This window comes from Heptranchias perlo, chromosome 9 (assembly GCF_035084215.1).
Source record: "Heptranchias perlo isolate sHepPer1 chromosome 9, sHepPer1.hap1, whole genome shotgun sequence".
In the NCBI taxonomy this organism is placed as follows: Eukaryota; Metazoa; Chordata; class Chondrichthyes; order Hexanchiformes; family Hexanchidae; genus Heptranchias; species Heptranchias perlo.
Window position 1 is genome coordinate 58,807,472 of NC_090333.1, and position 15,179 is coordinate 58,822,650.

At 41.1% G+C, this 15,179-nt stretch overlaps 1 protein-coding gene across 1 annotated transcript; it reads right to left on the bottom strand.

The window, feature by feature from the left end:
- Positions 1-220: 220 nt before the first annotated feature.
- LOC137325441 (NADH-cytochrome b5 reductase-like) lies at positions 221-15,130 on the bottom strand. The gene is made up of 8 exons (XM_067990555.1): positions 14,963-15,130; positions 13,398-13,490; positions 12,058-12,234; positions 10,439-10,596; positions 6,228-6,315; positions 5,873-5,977; positions 5,216-5,419; positions 221-4,119 (listed from the first exon to the last, which is right to left on the bottom strand). The coding sequence occupies exons 3-8, from the start codon at positions 12,229-12,231 to the stop codon at positions 3,916-3,918; spliced, it is 933 nt and encodes a 310-aa protein (XP_067846656.1). The 5' UTR covers positions 12,232-12,234; positions 13,398-13,490; positions 14,963-15,130; the 3' UTR covers positions 221-3,915.
- Positions 15,131-15,179: the final 49 nt, after the last annotated feature.

The window sequence follows — 15,179 nt, forward strand, 5'->3', positions numbered from 1 at the left end:
AGGGTAGTTTAGAGGTCACATTAATTATTGTCAGCTTGTTGTTATATGGTCTTCAAAAATAAAGGATCATTTTCCTTTTGCCCAGGCATGGAAGCTGATTGAGGAGTACCTTCAAATATGAACTGAAGTGAAGTATTTAAAGGAAATTGGTTGATTTATGATTTGGCAGAGAGCTGATTGAAGAGTACCTTGTAAACAAACCATCAGAAATGACATACAATTCGGAAAACTGCTCACACTTTAATCAAGGAAATCACTGAAGATATAAAAAGTACAGTGAAGAAAGTCACACCTCCTCGATACAAATTGATTTGCTACACAACAATGGGAAGGATAGAGAGTGAGGATATGCTGGTCGCAAGTCGCTGCCTGTGGGATACATACGCTGATGATTTTGTCTCATTCACTTATCAGAATGATTGTCTGTTCTGTGTGGTCATTGTCTTTGCTGCCTATTATGAGTAATTCAAACTAAATTAACCTGTTTCAAAATCAAACATTGTTTGAATCCACCAAATTAAATTTGAACATGTGTGTGAAACAGTCAGAGAGATCTGAAGAACTATCAGGCAATAGTTTATAAGTGTCCAGTTGGTCAATGCTCATTCATTTCTGGTTGTAAGAACATTCATTATCAACATATATGCCAATGTGTTCATAATCATGTATTAAAATACGGGAACTTCACGTATCTCAGATATATAACTCAAGACAGCAAGAACTTCCATGAGTGACTTCTGTAAATAAGATGATTTTGTTTGACTTGAGATTGAGACAGGAGAGGCTCTCCTCGTGGCTTAGTTAGAAAATACTGGTGTGGAATTGATCTTTACAGACAGTTAAGATCTCTGCTTTCACCCCTGGTCTATACTGACTTAGCTGACTTCCATCAAAACAGAAATAGGGATGTTACAAATAGCCAAAGTGATTCTGTGCTAAGGAGGGGAAAAACTCAAGTCACTTTTCCTGCTCTTGATTGCTATTACAGGGCTATCTACTATCCCAGCAAGAGGGGAGAAAATTGCGACAAACAGGAAGAAGAATTCATGATAAAATCAACTATATCGTGGATTTTATATCTCCCAGTTCAGATGGGGACTCATCGGCTCCTGATGGAATTCTTTTTAAAAAAACCTCACAGAAACCCAGTGCGTATAAATTGCATTCTATAAAACATTTTGGAAAATAAACATCAGTAAAGCTTTTTCTGGATGCATTTCATTTTGATTTGATAAAATAATCTCTGTTCTGATTGTATGCCTTGCATGTAAAAGAGAACTGTAAAACATTGCATTTTATTCAGTATGAATGGATTTCCTGCACATAAATTATTCACAATTTGGAAAATGCACTATTAAAGTAGTGTAGGAAACCATCATTTTGTTTGTTTAGCTTTACTGTTAATTTACAATAAACTAATGGCTTTGAATGACTGAGGTTTTAAAAAAATCATACCAATCCTTTGCATAATTTATTTAGCTACAGGGACTTGAGCTACTCTCCTATTCTTCACTCTACCCCAAACCACTTCAGTCTGAACACAGCTTTCCCAGTAAGTGCCAGTAACAGGATGCAGCCTCACGTTAGTTTTGCAATTAATGAGTTTCTCTGCCATGGCTGAAACTGTAAGAAAGACTTGCATTTATATAGCGCCTTTCATGACCTCAGGACGTCACAAAGCATTTCACAGCCTATTAAGTACTTTAAAAAAAAAGTGTATTCACTGTTGTAATGTAGGAAGGCAGATTGCGCACAGCAAGGTCCCACAAACAAACAATGAGATAATGACCAGATAATCTGTTTTATTGATGCTGGTTGAGGGATAAATATTGGCCAGGACACAGGGAGAAACACCCTGCTCCTCTTCGAATAGTGCCATGGGATCTTTGACATATACCTGAGAGGGCAAAGGGGGCCTCGGTTTAACGTCTCATCGGAAAGACGGCACCTCCGACAGTGCAGCACTGATGTGTCAGCCTGGATTATATGCTCAAGTCTCTGGAGTGGGACTTGAACCCATGACCTTCTGACTCAGAGGTGAGAGTACTACCACTGAGCCGAGGCTGACACCTGGAACCTAGGAAAAAGGGTGTACTCCCGTTACTAGCACTAATTGGTAAAGGTGAAGTTTTAAGAACCTATTTATATGAAGCAACAGGGCACTGCACTGCACCAATCTTTCATTTTGTTTGTTTTTTGGGTTTTGTTCAGGCATTGCTACTCATGCTCAGTGCCAAAGTTGCTCTGTAATTGATCCCTCATTTCCTACGAACAGCAATGTACCTTTATGCACATTTATGCTGGCCCAGGCCAGCAAGCATCCTCTGTGTTTTAAATCCCTGTGGCTGTTTGCCAGACTGATGAAATTGAAAGAGATACATATTTTGATTCCCTTTGGTCTGGTTAAACTTCAAAAGGGATAGAAATTATCTCTCAGGGAACATACTGCCTTTTCTTTTGAGGCCCTTGAGATAGGAGCTGGAGGCTGTGGGTGTAACAAAACCTCTTTCTAATGGCTATAAGGGGGTTAAGTTATTCTGAGTTAAGTTTCTACTGGCACAAATCCATAGCATAAAGTGACCTTAAATTGGCACAAGCTGGCTGAATCACTCAAAGGACAAAAGAATTATTTAAAAATAGAATTGCCACACTGGTGGTGTAGGGCACACTCCTCTGAAGCTGGGGTATACATTGTTCTGGCAGCATGGAGAGTTTTACTCTGTTTCAAACCTCTAACCCTGGGAGTGCTGGATACCAACACTGAATGCAAAAAAACAGAAGAATATACTGTTCATCAGCAGTGACATCCTCATCTTGGTTAGTTAAAAGAATATATATTGAACAAAACTACAACTGAAAATTTTAGAGTAAGGTGTAAAGTTTACACATTTAGAAATGCATTTCAATGAAATTCATTACCTCTAAAAACAGCAGCAGGTAAACCCCAAACCATTAACTGGAGACTATAAAGTTTAAAAGCTCCAGGCTTGTAGAGCTTTGCCATTTCTCAGCACCAGAGCAGCATGTTCCTGTCTCATAATTACATGCCACAGCGACTCAAGACCGTCTTCGTAAAATCTATTCACTCGTGTCCTGTCTGTCATAACAACTACTGCTACCTTTAGAGGTCTAGTATGACAGATATCAGGAAACAGCGGTGAGCCAACTCAACAGTTTCAACTGCACAGCATCGTAGCACCTCAATGGTATGAAAGAACTAAACCTGTTTCACTGAGTAAATGCACTGTCAGAGCTACACAGCCCACAGTGAACCCAGGTTTGCTCTCTGGTCTATAATGAATTAGCTGATCTCAAACAGAGCAGTGGTGTGGGTGCTTTAAATAGCCTCAAATAAGGATTTAGGGGGGGAAAAGTGACAGTCAGCATTTCCTCTCCTGATCATTATTCTGTAACTTTTGCTGGAAAGGACTGGGCTTGGTGGTGAATAGCACATCAACATTTTCTGTCTAGGTTCACACATGAAGAATGTCAATTTGGTCGGAGTACTGAAGGGTGACCGACACCTATGGGACCATATCCCAGCATGAGTCAGTGCCTTCAGGAGTGGAGGGCAGGGGAGAAAATTGGTGTGGGGGAGGATTAAGAACTGAACGCTTGTACATTTGGCAGAATAAAAGCTGCGTTAGAGTGAATTATGGGCTATAGCATAACCTTCACAAACCACTCGATCTTGGCTCTCAGGGTTTACGTCATCTGAACCTTTTGAACATCCTGCAGTCTTGTTATTCAGTACTTAATATGCAGGCTCCTCGTTCAATTTCTAGATTCTAGCACTAATTCAGTTTATCATAGACAAGTCTTTGAAACCGAGTCTTCCACTGATAGCAGAAGCTCTGTTTTGTAGTTGAAGAAATAGTAGGTTTTTACACCTGTAGATAACAAGCTTCTAATTGTCTAAAACATAAAATACAAATCTTCTGAGAAGCCTATGTGGTTAAGATAGTTGAGGATGTCTTTGTTGAAAGTTATGGATCCACAAACCACAACGAACGGTTTCCGTCTGCATGAGTTTACAAAATCCTTCACCATGTCCCCATTTACACGTCCATGGTAAGTTTTTTCTCGATAACTCCAGGGAAGAGTTTCCAGGTCTTCCTCCTAAAATTATTTAGGATACCAATAATTAATACAAATTTATGTGAAGCTTGTGTATGATAACTGGGTTATTTGTGGTGTCCTCGGTACAGCGGTAGTTTTATTTTCCAGTCAGTAAGTTGTGTTCAATTGGATAAAATTGACAAATTTCAGATAAATTTTGTGGAAGCTTATTGGTTCCTTCTGTATCACCCACTTGTTCACTCAACGGAGTTGCAAACCAGGAGAAAACTGGTGATATTTTTATGCACGTTGACTGTGAAATTAGGAAAGCTACCGTGGTTGATGATCACTCGTTGCCTCTTATTGAGGATGCTCTTTGACAGTTAGACCAAAAAATTCTCATAGTCTCTAATGTCCCCTAATTAGGGATACTGGTGCTGCCAGTGAGTCTGCAACAAGTCTCTCTCTGCTCTCATTTATTTGTTTCCCTTTTCCTTTTTCTGTTTTTATTTGTTTCTTCCTTCACTTTTATTTTTCTACTACATGTTTCTTTTGCTCTCCTCCACTTTTGTTTCTCTTTTTTCCTCCTCCTTCTTCACTTGTCTCTCTCTTCTCCTCCTTCACTTCTGTTTCTCCTTCTCCCCTCTCTTCCTTCACTATTTTTCTCACTCTCACCCACTTCACTTATTTATCTCATTCTCCCACTCCTCGTTCACTTCTGTTTCTCTCCTCCCCTTTCCACCTTTACTTTTATGTTTCTCTCTCTCCTGCTCCTCCTTCACTTGTTTCACTCTCTTCTCCTTTCCTCCTTCACTTCTGGTCCTTTCTCCCCCCTTCTTCTTATTCAGTTCTATGTCTCTCAGTTCTTTTCATTTTCTGTTGTGCTCCTTCCCTTTCTTGCTCTTCTGTTTTACTTTCTCTCCTGATTTCCCTACAGAACTTCTGCTACTATATGGCAAGGGAGCAAGCACTGAACATGTCTGGAGAGCAGGAGCAAGTGAGTTTCTGAACAAAGGGCAGAAGAGAGGAGACTTTCACCCTTAGCATCCCTGGTTACAAACCCAGCTCTCAACGGTGAAGGGTAAATGTGCTAATTAGTTGCATCACCCGGTCCTAATGTTTTGCGAATGTATTAATCTTCAATGTGTCACCTTACCTGGCTCAGAACAAACAATGTTGTCACATTCCAGTAAGCAGCCAGTTCCTGAAGTTGAGGCTTCATATAGATATCTTGGAAAGTCCTGAAGCAGCCCACCAGGGTAACAAAAGTTTCATCCTCTTCATTTGCTATAATATATTGGAGCAGAGGCACCATTGGCGCTATACCAGTCCCCGAGGCAAACAGCAGCAGCTGCTCATACTGCCAGATACAATGCAAATGGAGTCAGCACACTGCAAACCTTTGATCTTTATATTAATAAACTGTAGGAAATAAGTACAATTCTTCGAGTGTTTTAGGCTGTCAATGTTAAAAAATGACACTTCCTTTTTAACGTCTGTGAAATCTTTTAGTTTCAGGTCAATGCTTGCAACCTAATAATTAGAGAGGCAATATTACTGAGCTCTGATCCTTGATAACAGTTCTACTTTGTATTTGGCCTAAACTAATTTGTCATTTTAACGCCATATTCTCTCAATAATGTTAACAAATATCACACAGTCAGATTAGTAATTCCTTCAGGAGAGACGGGGCAGAAAAAAAAAATCAAAGGACTGCTTATTTCTCTTTCTAATTGATTATAACAAATATTTGAATTATACCATTGTGAAGTGCAGATTCTAATTTGCAAACTACTCTCACTGAGCGACCGACCTGATTCGGTTTGTATGGAAAGCCTCCAAAAGGGCCCCGCCAGCACACAGTATCCCACTCCTTCCAGGTCTTCACGTACTGAGACATCAATCCATCTTCATAGATCTATTAAAGAACAAAGTAGAAATGAAACAGTTGCCTTTATATAGCGCCTTATCACATTGTTGAGATCGCTCAAACTGCTTCACATCAGGAATTACTTTTGGACTGCTGTTATGTGTTACGTATTAAACATGTTACGTATTAAAATAGGACAATTACACTGTAGAATTATCTGTTGCCTCATTAATTGCTCAATTACAATACAGTGACAGAAGAGTAACAGCTTGACTACAGCACAGGAATGGCACAGTACCTTGATCAGAACTTCAAAGTAACCTTCTGCATCCACAGGACTCACTGGAGTATACGCTCTCTGAACTTCCAGACCACTCACAATTCCCCTTTCAATTAAACAGCCAGCTTGGAGTCAATTACATCATGGTCCTTGCTTGATAATCAGATTTATGTTCAATTAAATAATCAGAGAAATTACAGCACAAAATGAAATTATTTGTCCCATCGCACCTGCACAGCTCTTTCATTGGAACTATCCATTTGCCATAGCCTTTTATGTTCTTCTTTTTCAAATACTTATCCAATTCCCTTTTTAAATGATGTTACAGTCTCTGCCTCAGTAGCCATTTGTGGTAAAGCAGTCAATATTTGAAGCTGGCACCTATGGTGGCTGCACCTCGCTAAACTTCTCTAGTACTCTATCTCTGGCCACTCTTTGCCATCCTCATTCTTTTTCCGCCAGTCTCCTCTCTTGGATTGCTCTACTTCTGTTTTAGTGCAACCCAGTGAAATTTTCAACATTTCAAAGTCCAAGTTTTATCACCCAAGGACCATGGATCTGGCTCTTGATGCTGGGCTGCCTCCTCCTTCTGTACCTGATTTGATGTTTGCTCCCTTGGCTCTTGTATATAGACCTCCACACCACTTTGGACCGGACTCAGATTTGCCCTCACATAGGGACGTTGGCTCTTCCTTGCTCCAGTGCTCCAGGCAACTTCATACTCCGCTTTGTGGTCTGCAGGCGACTGACTTCTGTAACTTGCACTGCTGCCTTAGATGCTCCTTGACTTGGCTGGCTTTATTCCAGCTGCTATTGACTCTGAGGACCTTCTCACTACTGGGCTGACGCTGATCCACTTCTGCTGATTCCTTTTCTTCTCTAGATGCTGTTCAATGATCTATCACTAACTGCTTGTTTCCTGTGGCTGCCCCACTCCCACTCTGCTTTCAAATCTTCTACATCGTCCTTCGCTGGACTGCCTTCAGACTTTCTCCTGCTTGTGTTCTTGTATCCTCCATACCACACTACAGTTGTTTCTCAGATCATTTTCCTCATGTCCACTGGTCTCCTGGGTTATTCTTCATCTTTCTCTGGCTACCTGGTCTTCATTACTCTTGGCTCCTCACTCCAACCCCTTCAATTCACCATGATACTCTGGATCCATTGTTAGCATCTCAAGCCACTCTACATTTCCACTGGACTATTGGATCAACATCCACTGGTTGTTGGTCAACTCCCCACTCCTCCTTTGGCTCCCAGAATCCACTGGGATTTTATGGTTTCAACCTCTGCCAGTGCCTTGGTTGATACAATGCTCCTCCAAATTTTCCCAGATCCATCTCCTCTCCTCTACTGACTGCGAATTGGACCTCTCATCTTCACTGATTGGTAGCTGGTCCAAGCTTAATCACCACCCCCCCCCCCACCCCACCCTATCCTGTCTACATGCCTACTGTACTCCACCACTGGCTCTTGGCTTCCGACTCTAATTCAGGACTGATTCATATTCTCTCCTCCCTGTCCTCAGTTTAAAATCCCTACCTGTTTCACCTAATCTCTATCATCTTAATGTAACTCAGGTTTCCCTTTGTGTCCATTTGCATTTGCACTTTGGCTGCTACTGTGGACCCAAGCTCGCAACTCCTATTTCTCTTTTTCAACCTTTTCCGAGTCCTTCTCTTCGCTCTTCTCCTTTTGTCCCTGTCTTAGCCATGTCACCTTTCATCATCTCCTTCTCCAGCATCAAGACCTCCCCGCCCCTTGGTCCCAACTCTCACCCATTATTACTCCTCAGCATGCTTCTCTCCTGCCACCATCCCTGGCTAAAATCTCTCTTGAACGAGCCTACGACTTCCCTCTGTACCTCCCTCTGTATCCTCTACCAAATCCATTGTGGCACTGGTCACTGCCTCTTTAATAGCTGCAATCCCAACTGCCTCATCCTCTCCTCTTGCTGACCATCATGTCTAGTGCCTTCCCCTTAACCTTCTCCCCCCACCTCCCCGCCCAAACACCACTGTTGGATCAACAATTTCTTCGCCTCTCCGCATTTCCCTCCAGAATGTTCGCTTGCTCATGGTGGATGATACCCCGGTACTAACAAAAACATGATTCTTCCCCTTTGCAGAATCCTCCCTGCTTGGCTATACTTTCCAACACCTGCCCTGTGCAAACCGTCTTGGCAGTGGCATGGCTCGTATGTCCAAGTCATAGATTGGCATCTATCCTTACTTCTCTGGTTTCTCCTCCATCTTCCATTCCTCACAACTCTGATTAAATATCCTCATCATTTACTGCCTCTAAGTCCAACACCAAACATCACCAAAGATATCCTCCATTTTCTCTTTTAACTTCTGCACTGAGTGAGTCCTCATCCTTGGTGATTTCAACCTTCAACTCATATCTCCCATCTCCGTCTCTTTCCAATTCACCACCCTCCTCTCCTCCCTCAATCTCACCTTTCCTATAAACTCACCAGACCACATCCTTGGTCACCCCCTCGACCTCACCATCTCTCATGGTCCCCTTGTACCGGTGTCTCAATTTCTGATAAGACTACCTCTGACCAATTCCTTGTATCACTTACCCCCATCCTCCTCCAATTCCACTACTTTTACCATCTGTACATGGAAAAAACTCTACTTCTGGTCACTTATAATCTCACTTTGAAATTCCCAAATTCTTTGCCTTTGGCCCTCCACTTGTCACAACACTGGCAACTTGCTTAACTGTTCCTTCATCTCGATCTTCACTGCATTTGTTCCCTGCAAAACTATCTGTTGGTTTCCCTGTCATTCCCCTGAGAGGTTGCCCTCTTTGTTCCCTCAAGTCTGAGGGTTGCAAACTCAAGCATACCTGGCACACAACTGACATAGCCATCCATTGCCATATCTGATTAGACCACATCAAGCATTACCTTGCTTCACTCAGCTGAGACAAATCCATCCACTATTCCAGGATAATCATGGAGGGAAAGAATAACCCCAGGCTCCATTTTTTCTATAATCAACCCTTCTCCCTCACATCCCTCCACAACTAAGTGTAAAGGGTAAGGAGTCATGTTTCTGTCAGTGTCAGGGTGCCCAGAATGGCACATGGTACTCCAACTGTGGTCCATTTAGTGTACAAATTCCTTGCTTTTATATTCAATGCCCCTAAATATGAAACACAGAGTCCCATTTGTCTTTTTTATCGCCTTTTCTATCTGCTCTCCCACCTTTAAAGATTTAAGTTTCTACACCCCTAGATTATAAATAAATATTTCATCACTAGAAATGTAGAATTGGGAAAACATCTACAACCAGAAACTTACCTTTTAATGTGACAGAATAACAGATTTTATTTTTCCACACAATCTTATCCCCATTTCTCCCCTCTCCTGAAAGTGGACGAGAGCTTGGACACAGTGAGCTGAGATAATGAGTGTCAGTGGGGTATTCCACTGTAGGGACATGATAGCCAAGCCTGATCTTATCCCCGTTTGATGTCCACACATGCACTTTACAGCAGGGGTCATTAAAAGGGAATCCTTACTGAACTTATTTCTTCTCCTAGCCCAGGGCGCCCAGGCTAATTGTAGTTACTTTAATGTTAGCTAACTCAACAAATACTGGGGATGACCCCAGGAACCTCCTGGCCTATATGGGTCACCAGGCAGTCCCATTTACCCATTGAGTCACTGGGAGAGCTTAGAAAAGTTTAACCATTTCAACATCACAGCACTGCCAGTGAAGCTGGGGCTGCCATCAGCAGCACTGCTGTAATGAAAAGAGGTCATTTACATATTCTCAAAACTCTGCTTATCAATTTAATTTGGACCAAACTAGCTCCAAACAACCCTCAATTTGAACACCTTCCATTTATAATTTGATTAAAATATTTTAAGTAAACTCTTCCATTATAGAGTAACATTCCTGAGAACCAGTTTCCCATAATATCTTTTAGTTTAATTATTCTAGTGCATACCGATCCTAAACAAGGAGAAGGATAAATAGTTTGCATTTGAAAACAGCAGCCAATAACTCCTGAATGAGACACCTTTCCAGATTTCATTTCAACAAAATAACACATTATATTTCTAAAATAGTATCTTTGCTTACAGCTGCCTTTTACTCCATTTAATAGGTAACTCAGGTTCTCAGTGTTGTCTGAGGAAGTTTTCAAGTCCACTGAGTTGATCTGAATAACTAACACCTTGAATATCTGTAAATACTCTCCAGATCTCTTACCTCGCTACAATGTGCTGTCCTACAGTCAACCCCAGATGGCAGCCACTGGGTAGCTGGAATCTATACAGGTAAGTGCCAGCTGTCTGCTGCTCCATATACTCTATCTGAAAAGCACTCCATTTCTCAGCTCCGATTAACTGCAAGTCACGCTGCTTTGACTGAAACAAGACATGAAATAAGATATTTTCCAATTAATAATGGCCAATGTCATTGAATTTCTGTTCCATTTGGGTAGCTCTACAGTGACACAAGGAAGATTGAGATGCAAAAGTCCACAGCTTTCATTTGTGTTGGCATCAAGATGGATTTCAGATAGTTCCACAATACAGTGTTTGGATTTCACCTTCTGCCATTCACACTTTATTCCTCTTCTAACCTGTCTAAATAAACATTCTTTTATACCTTAAAAAATGGTCCTGATGAAAAGCAGTGCCTTCTACGGATCTATGATTCTTGAAGTTAAAGCAGAATGTTTCTTTTTTAACAGGATGACCTTAGAACTGCATTCTGTACAATTGACAGCAAGTTATGATTGCTGTGAAAGATTAAAAGGCATGAAAACAGTTTCTTTTCAGTTCCAAAAGTGTTTAATATTGATCATCCCAAAAACTAAAAATGTACCAATGTCAACATTACATAAACTGGCACTCGTTGTCCCAGAGTCAGTGCTTCATACATGGGTCTTGGACTTGTCCCAAGGTCAGTGATACATGCACTGGCTTCAACTTGTCCAGGGTCAGTACATCGTACACTAGTCCCTGACCTGTTCCAGGATCATTATTTATTATACTGCGATGTCCAACAAGCAGTGCTGCATGCAGCAGTCCCTAACCCATCCTCTAAACCCCATAAACTGGCCCTTGACCTAACGATCAGTGAACTCTGGTACATGTTGATTTTAAAACTCCAACCTGATGGATCCACATCCTCTCCAGTTTGCACCCAGGTCACTTCTTGTGCAATGCTGCTTCTGTTGCAGCACGACTAGGGTAACCAGCAGTTTCTCAAGATATCAAGGGCCTGACTTATGTTCTAGCGCTATTTACTAAAGTTATTAACTGTACTCAGACAACATGCAACTTCTTTTATTTTAAGCATAAGGAGTGCAGTGATGCCAATTTTCTCCCTTTCTCTCCTGAAAATGCAAACTTTCAGTGGCGTACAGTTCCACAAATTCTTGCTGCCCTCTGGTTCCCAAGTGGGAATTCTTCTCATGTGAGCCTAGACAACTCGGAATAGGCTACCCCACTACAGGGTATCAGAGTCAAGCCTGGTCCAGTCCTCACCAGACACACACAATCCAGTAGGGTTCACTGCATTGTGATCAGGAGCAAGAATCTTGGCTGAATTTTCCCCTCCCTAGCTGGGGACACTGAGGCCAACTGTAGCATTCAACTGCTGTTCTGCATGAGATCAGGTAACTCAGTACTGATCAAGCCTGGGACTTTCTGGTTTGTATGGCTCAGTACCACAGCACTTGGTGCATTTGCCCATTCATCTTTCGGGGGGGGGGGGGGGGGGGGGTTGGTGGGGGTGGAGGGGGAAACTTCATATTTGTCTTTAATAGTAACTGTTTTGACTTACCACATGGACCTAGAAGGGTTTTAGTCTACACTTACCTCATTACTCTGATTGAGAAGACTTTGATCTCCTTTAGCTTTCGCCTGTTTCCATCGCTTGAGTTCCTGCTCATAAATATCAAACACACATGGTTTACACCCACTACCACAGCAATGGGTGGGTAAGGGTTCTTGTGGCCGTAGAGAAAGCCATTCATCCTCATTTTTGGCCATCACCTGCAAAACACAATAACACTCCAAAAAAATAACTGGCACTGTGCAGCATTTATCCTTAACTCGATACAGCACTAAAACTTCATAGATCATTGATCATCATAGATCTTACAAATTATGTTCTGATTTATATCCTTAACGATAAAGAATTTTGGAAGAAAGTTTTCAAGTCATGTTTTGTGTATGTCCAAAATAAATATTAATTTACATTATTAAATATATTTTTATATAATGCAGCCATTTACCAATAAATTTTAAAGAGTAGCAAAATATTTATGTAAACTCAATGAACTGAAGAAATTATTAGAAATTAGTCAGTGGTGGACAATATTCATTTTCCAAAATAGAATTGCAGTACTATAAAACCTAACTCACTCAGCGTTCAAGAAAAACAGGCAAAATTTACAGTACCTTTTTTAATATCAAACTTAACTACTGATGGAGACACGTAACATGTAAATGTTCTCTGCGCATGCTCCAGATTATTGTACAGGTATCATTGAGGCATATAGAACTGACACAGAAATTAAATGCAACCTATCTCATTTCAAATGTAAGGAGTCGTACAACACCAGGTTATAGTCCAACAGCTTTATTTAAAATCACAAGCTTTCGGAGCTTTGCTCCTTCGTCAGGTGACGAAGGAGCAAAGCTCCGAAAGCTTGTGATTTCAAATAAAGCTGTTGGACTATAACCTGGTGTTGTACGACTCCTTACATTTGTCCACCCCAGTCCATCACCGGCATCTCCACATCATATCTCATTTCAGCCTGGCATTCTTAATCTTCTCATCAAATAATTTTCATTCTGTGTACTTTTCTGATAAGAATTGCTACTGTGAATCTTTGTTGGTCCCCTCTGCTACTTTATCTCGGTATATTTCACACCCCAGTACGCCTGAGCTAATGATCTAGCTGTCTGTATTGGATCCATTTCATATAGAACCAGTCGGCACTGCATCCATTTAATAAATTCTGATCAATGACACAGCAATCGGTGTACTAGTGTTACTAAGGGCAGCCCGTCAATAAATTACCTAATCCATAATTAACTTTCAAATCCAAAATCATTGGCAGGAAGCTTAAATTGCAGGAAAATTCATTTATTATATATAGGTAGTCTACAGAATTATATAGAGTAGAATATTTATCAATGAAAATACAAACCTGTTAAAATTGTGATAATGAGCTAACTTATTCACTTCCATCACTTGTGGCTATCGTTTTTCGGACCGAAAACACCAGTGATGGGTACCAACACTGGATAGGGTAAGGACAAAAAAAAATGAAATTAATAATTAAACAATAGCTTCTACAACAATTCTAAACAAGAACTACTACCAAATGATATTTACTAAAAATGAAAATTGCCAATATGAGTAATTTTTATTAACTTCAGCGATAGATGTTATTAATTCGGGCAACATACTTTATTCTGTAGGGAAATGGCTTGTCAGTATATTTTATAATCACCCCATTCTGTGACACATTCAATTCCCTGTAGCTGGGTCTCTGCCTTTACCACTTGAACTGTCCACTGCTTGCCCTGTGAAGACAGGATTGGCTTCTGTATACACCACCCACTAACAGCGTAACTCAGGTCAGGGAATTGTTGAGTGGGGAACTGAGAGCAGGAAGTTGCATGCTTGTGCTCTGTGACACAGCAACAAAAACAAACCATGTCACCTGAGGCTATACAGCCATTTCTACTCATGCTTCACAGGGTTCCAATATTTAATTTGTGGTAGACAGCTACTTAATGATTAATCATTTTTCTTTCCAAGTGTCAGCTTGGCCCACCAGTAGCACTCTCACCTCTGAGTTAGAAGGTTGTGAGTTCAAGCCCCACTCCAGGATTTTAGCACATAATCTAAGATGACACTTCAGTGCAGTACTGAGAGTGGTGCATTGTCAGAGGTGCTGTCCTTGAGATGAGATGTTTAAAAACTGGGTACAGTAGCAAAGCTTATGTTAACTGGGCTAGTAATCCAGAGGCCTGGCAGAGAACCTGTATTCAAATTCCACCATGGCAGTTTGAGAATTTGAATTCAGTTTTTAAAAAGCTGGTATTTGTAAAAGTGACCATGAAGCTGTTGGATTGTTGTAAAAATCCAACTGGTTCACTAATGTCCTTTAGGAAAGGAAACCTACCACTCAGTTCTATCAAACTGTTACACAGAACTGCAGCAGTTCAAGAAGAAAGCCCACCACCACCTTCTCAAGGGCAACTGGGAATGAGCAATAAATGCTGGCCTTTCCAGCAACACCCACATCCCAACAATGAAAAAAATAGGATCTACCTGTTCAGATGGACATAAAAGATCCCACAGCACTATTTGGAGACAAAAAGATGAGTTCTCCTGATATCCTGGTCAACATTTATTCCTCAAAAAAGAAATTAATTGGTCATTTATTTCATTCCTGTTTGTGGGGCATTCCTGTGCATAAATTGGAAGCCGTGTTTCCCTACAAAACCAGCGACTACACTTCAAAAGTAGTTCATTGGCTGTAAAGTGCATGGGATGTCCTGAGAATGTGAAAGGTGCTATACAAATGCAAGTTCATTGTTCTTTCAATTTACCCTTATGACAACTGCAAAGAAAAAAATCCAAGCTTCACAGAACTGAAGCTGGTACTGCGATACATTGCGTAACCTCTCGGCCTGGGTATGGTTCAAAGCCCAGGGAGAGCCAAAAATGAAATAACATTTTAAAATAAAGACAGGCGCTCACGAAGTTAGCTGGTGACAGCTGGCATGGCACTTGCAGTAGGGCAATCGGTCTTAGCAGCCTGGGCTAGGCAGGGCAAAGAATCTGCCAGTGTTCTTGCACCTGATGTCAGTGTACACTCGACATGAGTTAAGGATTGGATCAGACTCGACTCATACCCTCCATCATCAGCAACTCACTACCTACTATCACCTGTGAATCCGCCCACTTTATGTTCTCT